This window comes from Vulpes vulpes, chromosome 5 (assembly GCF_048418805.1).
Source record: "Vulpes vulpes isolate BD-2025 chromosome 5, VulVul3, whole genome shotgun sequence".
Lineage (NCBI taxonomy): Eukaryota > Metazoa > Chordata > Mammalia > Carnivora > Canidae > Vulpes > Vulpes vulpes.
In genome coordinates, this window is record NC_132784.1 from 71,852,509 (window position 1) to 71,870,261 (window position 17,753).

General features: G+C 57.2%; 1 protein-coding gene across 6 annotated transcripts in view; it reads left to right on the forward strand.

Annotated features, from left to right (window-relative positions):
* Positions 1-15,358, forward strand: part of CD82 (CD82 molecule) — a 50,912-nt gene extending 35,554 nt beyond the window's left edge. For all 6 annotated transcript variants that reach the window (XM_026004137.2, XM_072758806.1, XM_072758805.1 and 3 more), the window contains 6 exons: positions 1,506-1,630; positions 1,760-1,834; positions 10,625-10,726; positions 13,608-13,814; positions 13,989-14,072; positions 14,408-15,358. In XM_026004137.2, coding sequence (XP_025859922.2) covers positions 1,506-1,630; positions 1,760-1,834; positions 10,625-10,726; positions 13,608-13,814; positions 13,989-14,072; positions 14,408-14,485 — 671 coding nt within the window. In that variant the 3' untranslated portion in view covers positions 14,486-15,358. The remainder of the gene's footprint in view (positions 1-1,505; positions 1,631-1,759; positions 1,835-10,624; positions 10,727-13,607; positions 13,815-13,988; positions 14,073-14,407) is intronic.
* Positions 15,359-17,753: the final 2,395 nt, after the last annotated feature.

The window sequence follows — 17,753 nt, forward strand, 5'->3', positions numbered from 1 at the left end:
CCAGTTGTGATGGACCCAGGAACCTACTTCCCTAAGAGGTTCCCCTGATCTGCTAATGCACTCCAGGATGCTCTCCAGCTTTCTGGAAACATCCTGCCCCAGCTGCCTCCTGAGGATGCAGGGGCTGTGGTGGGAGGAGTCTGCAGCCCCTTGCCAGTGGAGTAGGCACATCGACCCTGGAGCTCCTGGCATATGACCACCCCTGGGTAGAGCGCACCTCGTCCAGGTGGGCTGAGGGTGGGTGTGAGCCACATCCTGTTCTGGCAGGGGATGTGCTGGGCTTCTTGGGAAATGCTGGTCCAGTGCCCCGACCTCCACCCACCGGGTGGGCTCTGTCTGCCCATGGCCCTCAAGAGGGTCCCTTGCCATCGGGCCCCTCCCTCCATGCCTGAAGCATGTCACCTGTCAGACTCACAGTGGCCAGTTCTGTCTCCTTCAAATACATCAGCCTCACTCCTTCCTCCTTGCTATTGCCACTGCCTGGAACTCCTCCCCCTCTCAGATCTTCACTAGGGCTGCATCCCCATTCTCCTCTCAGCTCAAATGTCACCTGCTCAGTCCAGCCTTCCCCAGCCACCGGCCCACTCCCTGCCCCACGGCTCTCTACATGGAGCTGGCCTCCGTGTCTGTGTGCGGCTCTTCACACAACTCGGAGATCTGTTCCAGGTACTTATTGTCTCTACGCCCCCACCCCACTGAATGGCAGCTCCTTGGTGTGGGACCTCCTCACTCCAACTTCTGTATCCCCAGCAGCCAGCACCCAGTCTGGCCCACGGTGGGCAGGTGGGCACCTGGTAAACTGGTTAGCTGAGTGAATACGCGCCTGTGTCAATAGGTGTGTCCCATGCGTCAGGGGAAGGAGCCTGCAGGTCTCTAAATCCCAGCCCCGCCCTGGGCCCCCACCTCTCTGAGCCTCATTGAAATGGCTGGGCCAGTGCCTACCAGACAGAGCTATGTCAGAGCTGGGGTTGGTGTGTGTGGAGCCCTAGGGACACAGGGAGTGGGTGGGACAGCCTAGTATTTACTGTTATAGGGACAGGGAGGAAAGCAGGCCTTTAAAGCCTGTGACCCCAGCAGGGGGTGAACCTTCCAGGCTGTGGTTCATTCATTCAGCACACCTTTCAGGCAACACTTTGCTGTGCCAGACGCTTTTAGGAGTGGGGTATAGCTAGGGGCTCAGCAGGGATCAAAGTCCCTGTCCTTGTCCAGTTCACCTCGAAAGGTGAGGGTCGCAGGCAAGAACAGCAGTAAAACATAGCTTTTGCAATCCTAAACACCAAGGAGAAAATTAAGAGGACTGGGGATTAGGATAGATTGGGGGTGGAAGGGAGAGAGGGCACACATCCACAGGAGGGATGCGGGGGGAGGGAGCAGGGTCCCCGTGGGTGGGGCAGGGGTGGGGGGCTGACCCCAGTGCTCTGACTCCAAGGCGAGCAGTCCCAGACCTTGGGGCTCTGCTCCTGGTGGTGTGCCTGGCTGATCATATGCCCTTCTTTCCACCCCAGAGACCTCCTCCAACTCCCTCAAGGTGGGGGCCTGTGTCTTCATCGGCGTGGGTGCCGTCACCATGTTCATGGGCTTCCTGGGCTGCATCGGTGCCATCAAGGAGGTCCGCTGCCTGCTGGGGCTGGTGAGTTCCCTGTCCACCAATGGGGCCTATGCTGCCCTGGGCCAGCTGTGGGAACGTGCACAGCTGTGAGCGGGACGGGGGCACCTGCAGGGGGCCATGCAGCTGACTCCATGCTGGTCTGTGTTCCAGTACTTTGCCTTCCTCCTCTTCATGCTCATCGTCCAGGTGGCCGCTGGAGTCCTCTTCTACTTCAACACAGGCAAGGTAAGCATCCTTCTGGCTGGGCTGGGCTGGGCTGAGGGAGAGACAAAAGGGCCTCTTAGTTGTCACAGACAAACTCAGGAGGTGCCCAGCAACTCCCTGCCCCACCACCCTGGGTCCTTCGGTCCCTGTGACCTGCTGGGATATGAGGGGGGGCAGCATCTTGGGTGGAGTCGCTGCTGGGCCTGCACACAGCTCTACCCCAGCACTTTGTAGCTGTGGGGCAGTGGGTAAGCCACTCGCCTCTCTGTGCCTGTCTCACCTTTCTGCAAACGAGGGACAGTGATAAATTTGACTTCCAAGGTTCTGGTGAGGATTCAGTGAGATTATCTTAGTAAAACACAGCACAGTGCTTGACATGGTAAAGACCCAATAAATGTTGTTTTTCTTGTTTTTATTCAAGCACCTCAGCAAGTACTAAATCCATGTCACTCATCCACAGATGAGGCCCAGGGAGGAGACTGTCAAGAAAGAGATTAGTTTTGTGGGGCACCTGGGTGGCTCAGTAGGTTAAGCGTCTGCCTTTGGCTCAGGTAATGATCCTGGGGTCCTAGGATGGAGCCCCGCATTGGGCTCTCTGCTCGCTGCGGAGCCTGCTTCTCCCTCTCTCTCTCTGTCTACTGTTCTCTCCAGGTTGTGCTCCCTCTCGCTCTGTCAAATTAAAACAAAAAATTAGTTTTGTATCATGGAGAAGGCACTCAGCTTTAAGAAATAGAAAATCAGGCTAACTGCGGCTTCAACTCTAAAGACATTTGCTGTCGACTTAACCAGAAGTTGGGTTGGACTCTCAGGGACCATGCTTCCCACTCTCTGTTCAGTATCCTCATCATGCCGCTTGCTTCTTCACACCACTCCCTCATGGTCACAAGACAGCTGCCACAGCACCAGGCACAACATCCGTACTGGTGTAGCCAGAAGAAAGGGCAAGGGGCAGTGCCAGCCACCCCCAGCCCTTTTATCTGAAAAGCAAGTCCTCCAACAGTCTTGGCTAGACTGGGTCACAAAGGCACCCCTGGCTTCAGGGGGACTCTAAGGACAGAGGCATAAGGGAGAAGGGAAGCTGGGAATAGCCACTGGGTGAGATAGTCAATGGTGACTGTCAAGGTGACCCCCTATGAGCACCTACTGTGTGCACATGGCATCTTCTGGAGGCTTTACACACATTGTCTCATCCTCATGGCAGCTGTGCCCTGTGTTAGGTTGACAGAGGGAGACAGGTATTCAGAGAGGTTAGAGCAATAACATCACAAGAACTAAAATCCTCAGGACCCTTGCAGTTGACTCAGGGCACACCCTATACTACTGAGTACAGTGCCGACCACTTTACTTTCATTCTTTCATGGATGCTCTCCATGCCTTCCCTGTCGGGGTAGCATGAGAATCCCCATCCAGTAGGGGAGGGGCAAAGGCACCCAGCCTGCCAGGGGCTGGGCCAGGCAGGGGCACAGACTCCAGGACTTAGACCCATGGCACACGGCCTGTGACCCAGCGGACCCTAGGACACCCGCCTTCCTTCAGCACTACGGTTCTCATCCACCAACTACCCAATCAGAGCAGGTGGCTAGTGGGTTCTTGCATTTCACCACTGGAAGGTCCAGTTGGCTCAGATCACCCTTAGAAGGACGGTGGGAGGGCAAGTGGGGGGCTCAGCCAGTGAATAGCAGAGCCCGGATTTGAACCCAGGCAGCCTGCCTTCGGGGTTCATCCGGGTGAATTTGTCATTGCTGTGGTTCCAATCTGAGTCTGCTCTACTTCTCTGTAATCCACGCCCAGCCTGCTTCTCAGGAGAATACAGCTGAGTTCCAGCACAGGGACAGGGTAACTAAAATCATAACAAGAGGTTGGAGTGCACAACGGAGGAGGAAAAGCCATGTCCCGGAAGCCAGGGCACTGGATTTGTCACTGAGGGCTAACTTGAATATTGAGCTTCCCAGCAGCCAAAGCAAAAGGGGAAATAGCAGTTTTAGTAGATGAAAGGAAGCTCTCTTGGCTGTCAGACAGGAAGCCGGTGTTTAAGGGAGGGAAACTCTTTTTCTCCGTGAAAGGATTGTGAGATCCAGTCTTTTGATTTCTGCCCCTTGGCACCTGGGGCTTCTCTGGGACCCAATTAGGGTGGACAAGAACTGGGCCCTGGTGAGCTGTTTCTATGACTCAGGGGTCTTGGGCGGTCCACCTTCCCACAGTAATAAAGATGGCATCCATCTGTCAGATGCCAACCACATGTCAGGAGCTGAGCTGGTAACTTGATACACATTTCAGTTTCACAAGCGGTTTCCAGTGTAAGAAACTGAGGCCGGGAAAAGCAAAATGGCTTGTGGCCACAGCCACACGTAGCTTGGATGCGTCAGAGTGGAGCATTCCTTCCCCATCCCTCTGACCCAAGGCCCATGCCTGCCTCTACAGCACGCTGCCTCCCTGTGGGCTGTATAATCTGCTTGGCCGAGGACCAGCAGCTATGCCTCGGAGGCGTCCGCGGCCCCTGAGCAAGGCTGGTGTGGCGAATCAGGACTCCGGACTGCAGTCCAGACTGTCTGCCGTACCCCCCCCCCCCATTCCCTCCTGCTTTCCTCTCCCCACCAGGCTCCGTGCCTCATGCCCCCTGGTCCCAGCCCAGCTCACCTGGGCCCACCTCTCCTACAAGGCACAGGGACGTTTCCTGGCTGTGCTGGGGAGGTTCTGCCTGAGTTGGAATGAATGATTTATTTTTCTCTCCCAGCACACTGTAAATCCCGCTGGGAGACTAAACATGTCCTTGATGATGTTTATTCCCGCAGATGAGGTCCAGCTGGGGAGGTGGGCCTTGGCGGGGCCTGGAGGAAGAGGCCTTTTAAAGGCAATGGGCTGGCCTACCCCCCCACCCCCCCACACACTGTCCAGGCCTCCCGGGCAGGTGGGAGGGCCGAGGGCCTGAGCTGCTGGGCTCCCCGCCTCTCCCCAAGTTTTCTCCCGGGATGGCACTGGTCCTTCCTGCCCCGCGTTCCCATCGACCATTGTCCCCAGGGCAGCAACAGCGGTGGGGTAGGGGGCAGGGGAATGGTTGGACCAGGCACATGGCCTCTCAGGCCCTGGGTTCTGTTTCCATAGTTGAGGGGAGGGCTGCTGGGCCCCCACTCCCACCCAGGGTTGAAGTGAGCACAGCCAGCAACACTTTTATAAGATGGAATGGTGGCCTAGGCCTCGACTCTAGAACCACACGGCCCCCCTATGTTGGAATCACCTCTCGGAGGCCCTCGGCAAGTGACTCAGCCTCTCCGCTCCACTTGCCTCGCGGGTCAAACAGCAGTAACCACACAAGTCCACTCCCCCTCTGAGCTGCAATTCTGAAATCTAAAAACCACTCCAAAAAGCCGAAATGGCATTTGCAGCTTATTTGATGGCAAAATCAAACCCAAACAGAAGCAAGGCTATTTCTGGCCTCTGTGTACCCCATTTAGGTGGCCCTCGGGAACTATGAATGGGAGAGAGTTCGGGGTGTGACACAGACCCCAATCCCTTTCTAAAATTGGAACATTGCTCAGCGCCACAGCACGCTGGGCCCGAGGGCTGTCTCACAGCTCTGTGCTGCGGATCTGAGAGCGACGCCGTATGGGAAGGGCGTAGCGCAGCGCCTGGCCTGGGGCAGATATTTGCTGGCATCATTGCAAGGGTTTATACTGTGATGTTCACCATCATTAACTTCCTTGATGCTTAGTGAGGGCTCAGTAAATGGCAGCCGATCCTGTTGTCACTGGTGTTAGGATTAGCAAGAGCCGTAGGGGCCAGGATTAGGGAGTGAAGGTTCCTCTGGCTCTTTCCTCCTCTGACTATCCAGCCCCTGTTCTGTGGCCCAAGTCTGGGCTTCCGGGGCCCTGCGTTCTAGGGTGAGCTCTGCCACTGGTTGCTCATGGGCTCGGACGACATAGCCAGCCTCTCTGAGTCTCAGCTGGCATCTCGGGCCTTTCCCAGCTCTGACACTGGGATTCGGACTCTCCAGGAGGTGGAGAGTGGGAGAGGGTCAGGAGGGAGGAAGCAAGCACACTCTCTGCTGGGCATGTGCTGGGCACTGGCCTTAGCGCGCTCATGCAGGCCATACTGCTCACCTGCCCCATAGCCCGCACAGGTGAGGCCTCTGGGACTTTGGTGGGTTACGTCAGGGCCTTGGGCCAAAGGCCTGGCAGCTGAGGCTTGGAGGGCAAGGGGCTCGCGTGGGCTGGGTGAGCGCTGGGGGTTGGGGTGGTGACAGTGGCCAAGCCGCACCTCTGTGTGCCTCCCAGGGAGGATGGTCAGAGAGCTCTGTGATGCCCTCCCCCCTCTTTCCTTTTTTCACCTAAGGAGCTCAGGATAGCCAGTGGGCATGTGCCTGCCCTAACTTACAGGTGGTAAGACAGGTTCCCCGAGGACAATGCCTTCTGTGACATGCCTGCTCCCTGTGAGGGAAACTTCCTGATCCCCTGGCCAGGGCTGCTACCAGCCTTGGGGGGGGTGGGCAGCTGGAGCCAGGACAGAGAGAGGTGACCTTCGTCTTCCCTTTTGGGAAAGAAAAGAAGGCATCCAGGTGGTTCTTCTGGAAGGGGATCATGGAGAGCAGTGAGATGGAGATTGTTAAGGCACCGGGTGCTGGGTGCTAGGTGCCTACATGGCTCCCTGGCTGTGGAGGGTGGAGCCTGAGTTGGGCCCCGCCCTCACGGAGCCTACTGGGGCCTGGGGAGTTCTGGGGTAGCTGATTATGTACATATGCAGCCCGATTTCAGGAAAGGCTCAGGTGGTGACTAAGAGTAAACACGCCACCTCCTCCTTCTGCATCCACCATCGCCCTCATGTCCTATCAGGATCCCAGGCTGAAGCCTCAGACCCGCTGTTTCTGCATTCAGGCAAAGCTCTTGGTGACATATCCTGTGGGAGCCCCGGGAGAGAACAGGAAGGTGTGGGTCCATTTCATTGCTTGGAGGGCCACCTTGTTCTCGAGGGCAATTTGATGCATTTGCATAAAGAGTGTGGAGAGAGCTCTGGACATCATCCCAAGAAGTGGCCAGAGGAGCCAGAGAGAAGGAAGACTAGTCTGGTCTGGAATATCCAAATGGTTTGTCCTAGGAGAGAGCCACCTGATTTGTTTGGTATGGTCCCCTCTGGGACTTGAGAGGGAGTGAAGAGGAGGAGAACTCAACATTAATGAGTGGAAGTCATTGGAGCTCAATTTTAAATAAAGTGCATATATCAAGAGCCTCCCCACCCCTGCGATGTGCCACTCTGTGAGGTCCTGAATTCCCCGTACAGGGAGCCTTTAAGCAAAGCCTGGAAAAAATATGGGAAGGACTCTTAACATTTGCATGATATGCTAGATTCAGAGGTCTCTTCTAATCATCCTCTGCGTGAAAAGTCACACTGCAAGGTGAAATGAAAGCACAGCATCGTGGTACTGGGGAGTCACCCCAGAGGATGGTGCCGTCTGGGGTCAGGTGGAGATAGTGGGTGGTTTGCTGTGGTTGAGATCTTAGGCTTCTGGGGCTGGAAGTATCAGGGTTACAGCCCTGTCTCTGCTGTTTGCTAGCTGTGTGGTCGTAGGAAGTCAAGCTCACTTTTGGAACCTGTTTTCCGGGAAATGGGGAGGATGGTATGGGGCAGTTCCAGGGCTGGCTTCCTAGGCCTGTGATCTGGGCAGTTACATAGCGTCCTCCACTTAGAAGGATCCATGCTTGGTTTATACTCAGATGCTACTGTGTTGAAATTCTTAGTCATTTTTAAGCAAGGGGTTATGCATTTTCATTTTGCACTGGGCTGCAATTATGCTGCTGGTCCTGGGCAGGCCTTTTTTTTTTTTTTTCCTGGGCAGGACTCTTCATTGCATTGATAATAACGCAACTGGCCTGAGCCGACTGGAGGCTCAGCTGGTCCAGATTTCCAAAGGCTGCCACCAGGACTCTGCCCCTCTCCATCCTGTGCTCCTGCTCTCCTCCGTCGGCTCCCTTCTCAGGCAGGCAGTCCCCCAGCGGAGCCTCAGGTGGCCACCAGCCACAAAGGCCCTCATCTCGCCAGATTAGCAGAAATAGGAGGTCACTTTGGGTAACCTGCCCATCCTTGAACCACTCGCTGTGCCTAGGATGGAGAAGGCGCCACGTGGCGACCTGGGACTCGCCCGTGTCAGCGAGGGGAGCAGGGCTTCCCAGGCTCGTGGAGGAATCGAGGGGGTGGTTGCCCCTCAGGAAAGGAAGTGCTGTTTCAAGAAGGGAGCATCTGGTGCCCACCAGGTGGAAACCACAGAGGCAGGCCCCGCAGGGATGAAGTGAGAGAGTGAGCGTCTCCCCACTCCCCGTTCCTTGCTCTCTCTTGTCTCAGGAACTACCTGGTTGCCAGGGTGACCTCCCTGAGCTCCCAATATGGGCTCCTGGGCATTGGGATCCCAAGGCATCAGCTCTGAGCTGAACCAGCTCCCACAGCGGTGATCCCTATGGCTGGGTTCTGTCGCTTACCCACATTCAGGTCTGCAGGATGGTGTGGTGTTTCCATGGAAACCACCCAGCCTCAGTGGAAACCACCCGGCTCCATCCCTTTTCTCATTTCAGGGGGCCTGAAAGAGGGAAGTCTGGGCTGCCGTGGCAACCACACAGGGGTATAAATATAGACTAGGTCCGCTGGGGAGGGCAGGTAGGACAGCTGTGAGACAGGCGGCTCTCCATGCAAATGCCTCTGGGGGACACCCCCCTCCTCCTTTCCACGCCTCAGGGATCATCCACCCACCACCCACCCGGGAAGAGAGGTGGAGCAGAGATGGTGGGGCAGAGAGACCTGGGACCCGTGAGAGCCAGCCCCAGCTGTATGACAGGAGCCAGCCACGTAGCAGCTTCTCTGGGCCCTCCTTAACGCAGCCCTGACCTCCTTCAGGGTGTGGCCAAGTGGTTTAAGTGCTGATGGAGCTTAAAGGGTCACAAATTGGGTTCTGGGTCCCGATCCCAGCTCTTCCCTATGTTGGCTGTGTGACCTCCACCAAGTTAATCAACCTCTCTGGGCCCCGTTTTCCACATCTCTAAAATGAGGGAATGAGGTACATACCGAGGCCCTAGGTCTGTTCTGAGGATTAAAATGAATTGATGCACTGAAAGTGCTTAGTGCAGTGCGGGCCTATAACAAGGGTTTGGCAAAAGTTGGCCACCGCTATGGTGATTAATCACCCAGAGGGAAGCTGTGTGGGTCGTTGTAAAGCTCTGTGAGTAAAACAGAGAGTGCCATGCTGGGAGTTCTATGAAGAGGGAGAAAGGCAGAGGGCAGTCCTGGGCAGGGGGGGCCCGTTTCCCAGGGTTAGTGGAGGGAGGGGGTGAGGAGCCAGGGCTGCGGGTCCATCCGGAGGATGTGGGTTCTCTGAGGGCTGCGTTTGTGAGCTGCCTGTGGGGTGCTGGCGGAAGCCCACTTGCTGCCTTGTGAGCCGGGCCCTGAAAACCCCTGCCTGGAAGTACCTGTCCTACATCCTAATTCCCCTTTCCCCTGAACTGGGGGGGGGGAGGCAAGTTTGCGGTCCCCTTGGTGGCCGGGCCCCTCACCCTGGGGCTCTGTGGTGACAGCAGGTGGCTGTCCCTAGCTTCTTCATGCTGGCGTGCCAGGAAGGCCCCTGAGCAAGGTCCACGGGAGCGGCCAGGCGGGCCCAGGCTGGGTCTGGCTCTTGGGGGGCCCCCCGGCTCCCACCTGGGGCGCGGGCCCCGTTGTCAGGTCTCAAGGCAGGTTTCGGTTTTGCCTCCCTTTGCAACTTGTTCCTGAAAAGCTGCCGCAGTGAGATCCCCTGTTGAGAGCACCACTGAGGGACCTTTGGTTCCCCGCACCCCTCATCCGCCTTCTTGGGAAATCATTGTTCCCTTGGTGGGGCTAAGGCAGAGTGGACGCTTCTCTCCCTCACTGAGGGACCCTGAATTCCCAAGCCTGGTGAAAGACCAGCACAGTCAGGATTTAGGTTTTGTGGGGCCCCGGGGGCAGGCATGAGGATTAACTGGGAGAGCGTGGGAGCACCACCCCCCACCCGGTGTGTAGCGAATGGCAGTGACCGTGCACCACACATCTGCTGTGGCCAGGCTTCTCCAGAGACGGTCCTTGCTCCCTTGGATCCGACATTCTAGTGGAGGGGACAGATAATATGCCCTGAACACAAAAGAGCATGCAATGACAGTGCCACGGAAGGAAAAGACAGCACGCCTACCCTTGCAGGTGGAGGAGGGTCAGGGAGGGGGTGGTGGAGGGGATGGAGAAGGGGTGTGTTCTGTCGAGTGGTCCAGGAAGGCCTTTCTGATGAGGTGACTGAAGGAAGTGGAGGGGTGAGCCATGTTAATGTTTGGGGGAGGAGGATACAGGTGGTGGGCATAGCAAGTGCAAAGGTCTTGTGACAGGAGTGCCACCTCGCAGGAAGCCAGCAAGGAGATCTGTGTTATTGAAGAAAAAGGAGCCAAAAACAGAAAATGAGGTTTGGGAAAAGCAGGGGCCAAACAACGTAGGGCCTTGCGGGCTGTTGCCAGGATGTTGGCATTCTCCCCGAGACGGATGAGAGCAGCGACATGCAGAGATTCACATTTAAAGGGTCCCCCAGCCGCCGAGTGCCACTTAGACTATAGCGCAGGAGCAGTTGGCTCTAACAACACTGGGCTTGGTGTGGTGGGCAGGGGGGCTGGCACCAGGAGGTGCTAGGAAAGTAGTTGCAATGGACGTTGGTCCATTCGAGTGTCAGTATGTCCCCAGGGATGGGGTGGGTGACGAGGGAGGCCGTTTAAGTAGATGTGATCAAAAGTGGGGCACAAGTTTCAGGAAATCCGACCTTGACTCTTGTTCTCTCCTCTGCAGCTAAAGCAAGAGATGGGCAGCATCGTGATGAAGCTCATCCAGGACTACAAGGACGGCCAAGAGGACAGACTGCAGGAGGCCTGGGACTACGTGCAGGCTCAGGTACATAGGTGGCGGGGGTGGGGTGGCGTGAGGATCCCGGCCTGATGGCGTCCATGTGCCTGACACAGTATGCCGGTGGGTGTGTGTGTGTGTTGGGGGCAAGGGGCCTCTGCAGAGTCCCCCTGCCTGGCACCCGGCTAAGCACAGTCCCTCACGCGGGGGGCCCTGGGTCTTGGAGGCTGCCCATGGCTCACTGTGCTGTGGTCTGTGGTGGAGGGCGAGGGCCCTCATCTCAAGCCAGGCTGGGGAGTATCGGGAGTCTGTCCTGGGGGTTAAGGTTAACTGGGTGCCCAGGCCGACATGCTGACACGAGTCTGAGTGGAAGCTACCTCTGGGAGGGTATTGACGTGATGTGCCCATGGGAACCTCCTGGGGTGAAAGGAATGTTCTATCTACATCCTGATCCAACTTGCAGTTATGCCAGTATGTGTGTAAAAATTCATCAAGCTGTTTGTGCACTTTAGTGTATGTGTATTATACCTCAGTTAAAGTGAGAGAGAGACTGACTGACTGAATGACTGATTGGCAGAATGACTGACTGAATAAATGAATCAATGAATGATTGACAGACAGAATGACTGACAGGCTGAATGAATGGTTGACAGAATGATTGACTGAAGACTTCTGACTGAAGACTGAGTGAATGAACGAGTGATTGATGGAATGGCTGGCTGACTGAATGATTGACAGAATGACTGACTGAATGAATAATTGACGGAATGACAGAATGAATGACTGACAGACTGAATGAATGACTGATAGAATGAATGGATGGATGGATGATGGACTGACTGGCAGACAAAATGACTGATGGACAGAATTGACTGACTAAATGAGTGAATGAATGAATGAGTGAATACATGAATGATGGACTGAGTGAGACAGAATGAATGACCGACTGAGTGAGTGAATGAATGAATGATGAATGAATAGGTAGATGGATGGACGATGGACTGACTGGCAGACAAAATGACTGACTGACTGACAGAATGACTGACAGAGTGACTGGCCGACTGACTGCCTGAGAGGCAGAAGACTGACTGGCCCACTGGGGTCCCAGCCTGCCCTGATGGTGAGCCGGTGGCCGCGCACACCAGGCCCCAGGTGCTGCGCCCCTGCTGCCTCCCGCGAGGAGGGGAGGGTGCGGTTTTCCGCCCCCCGGAATTTTGGTGAGGGGCCGGTCGGGGCCTGGCGGCTCGGCAGGGAAGATGTCTTCCTCCCACCTTCGGCTTGACCCACAGTTGCCGAGGTTAGGGGGAGACTCTCGTCCCGGGTGGATAGGGACAGCTGTGCGCGCCCCGGGCGGGGGTTCCCGCAGCAGGCAAGGCCTCTGGGTCACCCCCGTGTGTGCCGGGCGCTGCCCGAGGCTGCTCCCGCCTGTAAAATGGGGCTACGGCTCGTGCTCGCCCGAGGTGGCTTTGTGGAGCCCGTGGCACTTGCGCAGCGCTTATGGGGCATGTGGGTGATGAGGGTTTATCAGCCATACACGACCACGGAGGACAGATCTCGGCCCGAGTCGGGGTGGGCCCTGCCTGGTGTAGCAGAGGGCCCAGGGGGGCTGCCTACTTGTGCTGAGTGTGAGGTGCCAGCCTCCCTGCCAGAGGAGGCAGCCAAGTTCTCCCTGAAATGGGAACAGGAGAAAGGAACCTTCTGGAGCAGCTGCCTGGCGCCCAAGAACGCCTGAGCGTGCTTGGCTCGCCCCCTGCTGGCCACCGGGCTGCTCGTGGGGACCCGCCACCCAGAGATGGGAGGGAAGCAGGTGGAGGATAGCCCTACGCCCTCGAGCAATGGCATGAAGTGTATCCATGGGAGTCCCCTTAATCCTCCCAGAGACCCTGGCAGAGTGGCTCTTGTCATCCCATTCTCCACGTGAGGAAGCCAGGCCTGGCGGCTCGCCCGGGCGCAGGGCACCAGCCCTCCCTGACTCGGTTCCACCTGCCCCTGGTGGACTTGGCCTCTCAGATCCCAGTCTCATCAGGATTTCAAGCCCAGACGTGATCCAAAGCCCTCGGGGTCCCCTTCACGAGCCCCACAGAGGCCCCTACTAGCACGGGGAGCCCAGAAGGGCCTCTCCCCTTCTGGAACTAGACCATTTTCTCTTCTAAAAGGCACAATTGACCATAACTCCTTTTCACCTTGGCAACCAGGAAGCTCAGAGCCAAATCCCAACCCCAACATGTACACAGCAGCTCGATGCGGAGCTGGTTCCTGTGCTCTCCAGGTGGGGCCCGGATACCTGGCCTGCCCCGTAACCACCGTGTCCTCCCAACAGCCCTTTGACTTAGGAACCTTGGTTACCCCATTTTGGAGATGAGGAGACTTGAGGAAAGCACTTAAACCAAAGTTAAGCCGCTGGTGGATGCCAAGGCTGGGATTCGAACCCAGTAGCCAGACTCTAGACCCTGCACTCTTTTTTTAAACAATTTTGTTTTTTTTAAGTAGGTTCCACAGCCACCCTGGGGCTTGAACTCACGGCCCCGAGATCAAGTGCTGCATGCTCCACCCACCAGCCAGCCAGGCGCCCCTAGACCCCACACTCTTACCTGTGTGTCCTTCGCCCTTCATGTGTCCACACGTCCTTGTTCTCTTTCCACTGCAACGGTCCCTCCTGTCCTGCTTTTACCTTTTTCCTGCTCCTGACTTTTCTGTTTCTTGCTGTTTTCATATTTATGGTCCGTGTTTCCTGAAAGCCCCTTCAAGTTCCCTGTGGCTCCCAGAAGCCAAAGTGAAGCCTAAACCCTAATCCTGGCGGTTCGGCTGGGACGAGTGGGGTGGCGGGGGCGGCGGGGAGGGGGGCATCCCTGAGACGGGCAGATGTGAGCCCCCATCCTGGGGGACCTCGCCTCTGCCAGTGGGCGTGAGCGGCCTGTGTCCCCGGCAGGTGAGGTGCTGCGGCTGGGCCAGCTTCTACAACTGGACGGACAATGCCGAGCTCATGAACCGCACCAATGTCACCTACCCCTGCTCCTGCGAGGATAAGAGGGAGGCCGACGACAGCTTCCTGGTGCGGAAGGGCTTCTGTGAGGCTTTCAACAGCACCAGGACCGAGAGTGGAAACAACCCTGAGTACTGGCCCGTGTACCGTGAGGTGTGTGCGAGGCGGGGGGCACCTGTGCCTTCAGGTACTCAGGCCCCTCGGCTTCTCCTCCCTTCTTCTCCACCCGGAACCTCTCTCCGCAGGCCCTCTGGGCTGGGGTGGGCCTTCCTGGGGCTTCTGCATCTATGGGGCGAGGGGTGACGTGACCGTGTGCTCCCCTTCTAGGGCTGCATGAAGAAGGTGCAGGCGTGGCTTCAGGAGAATGTGGGCATCATCCTGGGCGTGTGTGTGGGCGTCGCTGTCATTGAGGTCTGAGTCCCTCCCCCCTCCAGCGTTCCACACCCCTCCCTGCCCTCCACCCCCAGCTCTGCCCTCCGGGATTGGCCCTGCCTCCTCAGGGAGGCTGAGCTCCATCCCCTTCTAGAGGCCCCGGAGCAGGCCTGGCCTGACCACTACCCCCCACCCCAGGGGCCCCCCCTACTGCTGAAACCCCAGGCTGGTCACAAGGCTTTCATTGTGGATCTGCTTAATCCCACTCAAAGCCTGTGAAGCTCAAGGACCTGGACCATGAGATGCTGTTCTGGGGCTTTCCAGGGGACCAGGTGGCCCTGCCTCCCTCTGACTCTTGCCCTCTCCCTCCGTAGCTCCTGGGGATGCTCCTGTCCATCTGCTTGTGCCGGCACGTCCATTCTGAAGACTACAGCAAGGTCCCCAAGTACTGAGGCACCTGCTGTCTCCCACCTCCCTGCCTGCCCCCAGGCTCAGGGCTCCTCAGGATCTCCCTGGCTCTCCTCCAGGCTCACTTCCCACCTCAGTCGCCCATGCCCATCCTGTGCCGGCTGGAGGTGGGGGGCTTCCTGGGGCCTGGACCCGTCTCCCCACCTTTCTGCCTCCAGACTTGAGCCCCAGCTGCCAAGCAATTCTGTGGCTCCTCCGCTTATTGCCCATCAGGATTCCCTTAGCAACCCAGAGAAAATGCTCCTGAGGCATCCCTGCACAGGTAGACTGGGTCTCTACCTGCCTTGGGAGCTGTGTGTATTGGATGGGGAAAATGTATTAAACTTTGGGGTGGGGGTGGGGGGTCAGATAAGGCACCCTGGGCTTCAGGGGACTGCCCACTGCATGGGCAAACTCTTTTGTCCACTCTTTGGTTTCTACATTTTCATTGAAGGTAGTGGGAGAGGGTGGGCCTTACCTGACACGAGTAGGAGGAGCAACCCTTCTGCAGGCCAGCTCCAGCCTCATCCAGGCAGCTCAGACCAACCTAGGCCACGTGATAAGCTGGGCCGAAGAGGGGCCGCCTGGCCCCAGGCCTCCGGACTGGCTCTGGGCTGCTTAGGGAATCCGGGGGTGGGTGAATGCTTGGGGCCCGGAACAGAGTTGGTCCTGCATTTGCCAGGATCCCGAGCTGCCCAGGGAAGTGAGAAGGATGCTCTCCCCCAGGAGAAGCTGAGGCTGGCCTGTCCTTTGCCCCCTGGGGAATGGGTGGGTGAGGCTGTGCCCTGCGAGGGAGTGCGGAGGGGCTCTGTGCATAGTTCTGTAAAACATGTTTGAGATGTGACAGCTAAATATTAAAGAGGATTTGTAACAATCCAGCTTGCTGCCTGGCGGTGCTGCTTCTGGCGTCCAGAGGAGGATGGACTGGAAAGAGCCAGGCTCCTGGGAAGTGGGGCCGCAGGAGGGTGATGGTCGCGAGGTGTTTCTGCAGAGCCCACCAGGTGGCGCTGCTGCCCCAGCCTGAGGGCCTGGCCGGGCCCCAAGTGACTCCCTGGCTTCTCCAGGCCCTGGCCCAGCCCCAGCCCCCGGACGGACGTCTCTCACTCCAGCTGGAGCCCTGGTGAAAATGCAGATTCCAGGCCTGAAGGATTCTGAGGTAGCAGATCTGGGATGGGGACAAAGAGTCTGCATTTTTAGCAGCCCTCCAAGGTGATTCCTGAATCCTGATTCTGAGATTCTTGGGCCCTGCCTGATAAGATGGAGCTACAGATGCCCCCCCCCATAGCCCCCCTCCTGCCCCCTGGTGATCCCCCAAGAGAGACAGGGCAGGGGGAGCAGGCCAGACAGCCCTGTCTTCAGCGAGCGGTGGTGGGGCACACCTTAGGGACAGTCCAACTCTCGATCTGAACCTAATTGGTTTCTTGCAAGAGATTTTTGTGGCTGATACTGTGGCCTGTGGAAGGCACAGGGCACGCCCCTGGGGGTCGAAGGATCCTTACGCTCCACGGAGCCTGTTCTCTGCTGCAGTCAGAGACCCTCCCCGGAGCTCAGCCAAGGCAGAGAGGGAGTCATGCCAGTTTATTTTATTTATAACCTGCCTCATTCCACAGGGAAGTACATGTAATAAAACAGGAAACATAACAGGGAAAATATAAGCTTACAAGGAAGCGTAAACAGGGGTGAGATAAGTCCAGCCAAGTTGCCCAACCTGGTGATTGCGAATCCATGCTGTGCTCATCCCACCTTCTCCACCACTGTGCTCGCAGCAGACATCACTAGTTGATCGCCGTTCTCATTTCCTTGGCCGGGATGCACGCTGGCCATGTTCTAAGCTGATATCATTCATGGCAGCCTCGAATCCTTCCCAATTCAGTACCGTCCACCAATCTAGTTGGCATGTAAAGTGAAAGCAATTACCTTTGACAGCTCTAGTGGTTGAGTTGAGTCATATGTAATTTTGCCTCTGAGCTTCCTGGTGGTCAAAGCAAAAAGGGAAACTTTCTCAGTTATATAGCTCTCATTTCCCAAGGTTTCCTTAGCTTAGCTACCAGGGGGAACGTGACTGGCTGGAATGTGGAATTAAAGGCCACCCTCAAACACAAACTCTGGTATCCCTTCACGACTGGAGCAAAAAGCACCCATGAGCCTACTGTGCCTGACCTTGTGCTGGTTGTGAGCAGTGAGGACCGAAGCTGTGCATCTGCCTGCCGAGGAGGAGCCAGGAAGGCCAGTGAATGCGCACAAAGCAATTGGGTGACGATCTTACAAAGTAATTGCTTGAAGAGCATCTGCTCTGTTCTAGTCCCGCTGACATATGTTAACTGATTTACTTGCTATAATCCTAGGAGGTGTGGGTCCATTATCCCCAGTTTACAGATAAGGACGATGAACAAAGGGGTTAAATAATTTTGTCTCCTGCCGAGAGGAGCAGGAACCACACCCTGGCCATCTGGTTGTGCAGTCTGCGGGCTGAGGTGGCGTTGCCTGAGGGAGTCACGAGCTGTCCCACATCTACTGTCAGCCTCCTCCGGCCCACAGAGGGACCCGCGTGCCACCCTTGCCCTGATGACAGCCTTGTAGGGAGAGAAAGGCTGAGTTAGGAGACAAGGCTTGGTCCCTGGCTGTGGGCCAGACTCCCCGGGCAGACAAGGAGATCCGAGTCTTCAGGTGGGCGTGGGGCTGTGTGGGGTGGGGACACAGTCTGATTCAGCCCAGAGGTCCCTTGGTGCCCACGCAACTGTCCCACGTCATCAGCAGGTCTCGGGGAGGGCTTCCCTGAGAAGGGCTTGGGCGGTGGGTAGGGCAGGCCTGGGTCCAAACGGGGGCTTCGCTGCTGTGTAGTCACATGATCCCGGGCAAGCCTCTTGGCCCCTGGGGATCTCCCTGTCCTCATCCGAATGCCAGGATGTTGACAGTGTTGTGGGACGCTCGGGTGCTGGGAAGGAGGTAGGAGCCTCAGCAAGGTGCCTGGCTCCCTGGGAACCCTGAACCAGAGTGAGCAATCCTATCCCTTGGCTTTGCCCATCGCGCTGTGTTCCTGGCTTTCCAGTCTCCGTGGCAGACTGTGGCAGGACACGGCTGCGGGGGTCCTGCACAGGGTGACGGTCTGCAGCAGGTGGGGTGTGAGGCGCACGGGGTGCGATGGGGCAGGAGAGTAGGCCACCAGATGAGGGGCTTTCCTGCCCTTTGGGGGTGCCTGCTGTGGGGAGCTCTGGCATAAGGCCTGGAGAGGAGGGTGCAAGGGGGCCAGTGGGTTCCCAATGGGGGTCTCTG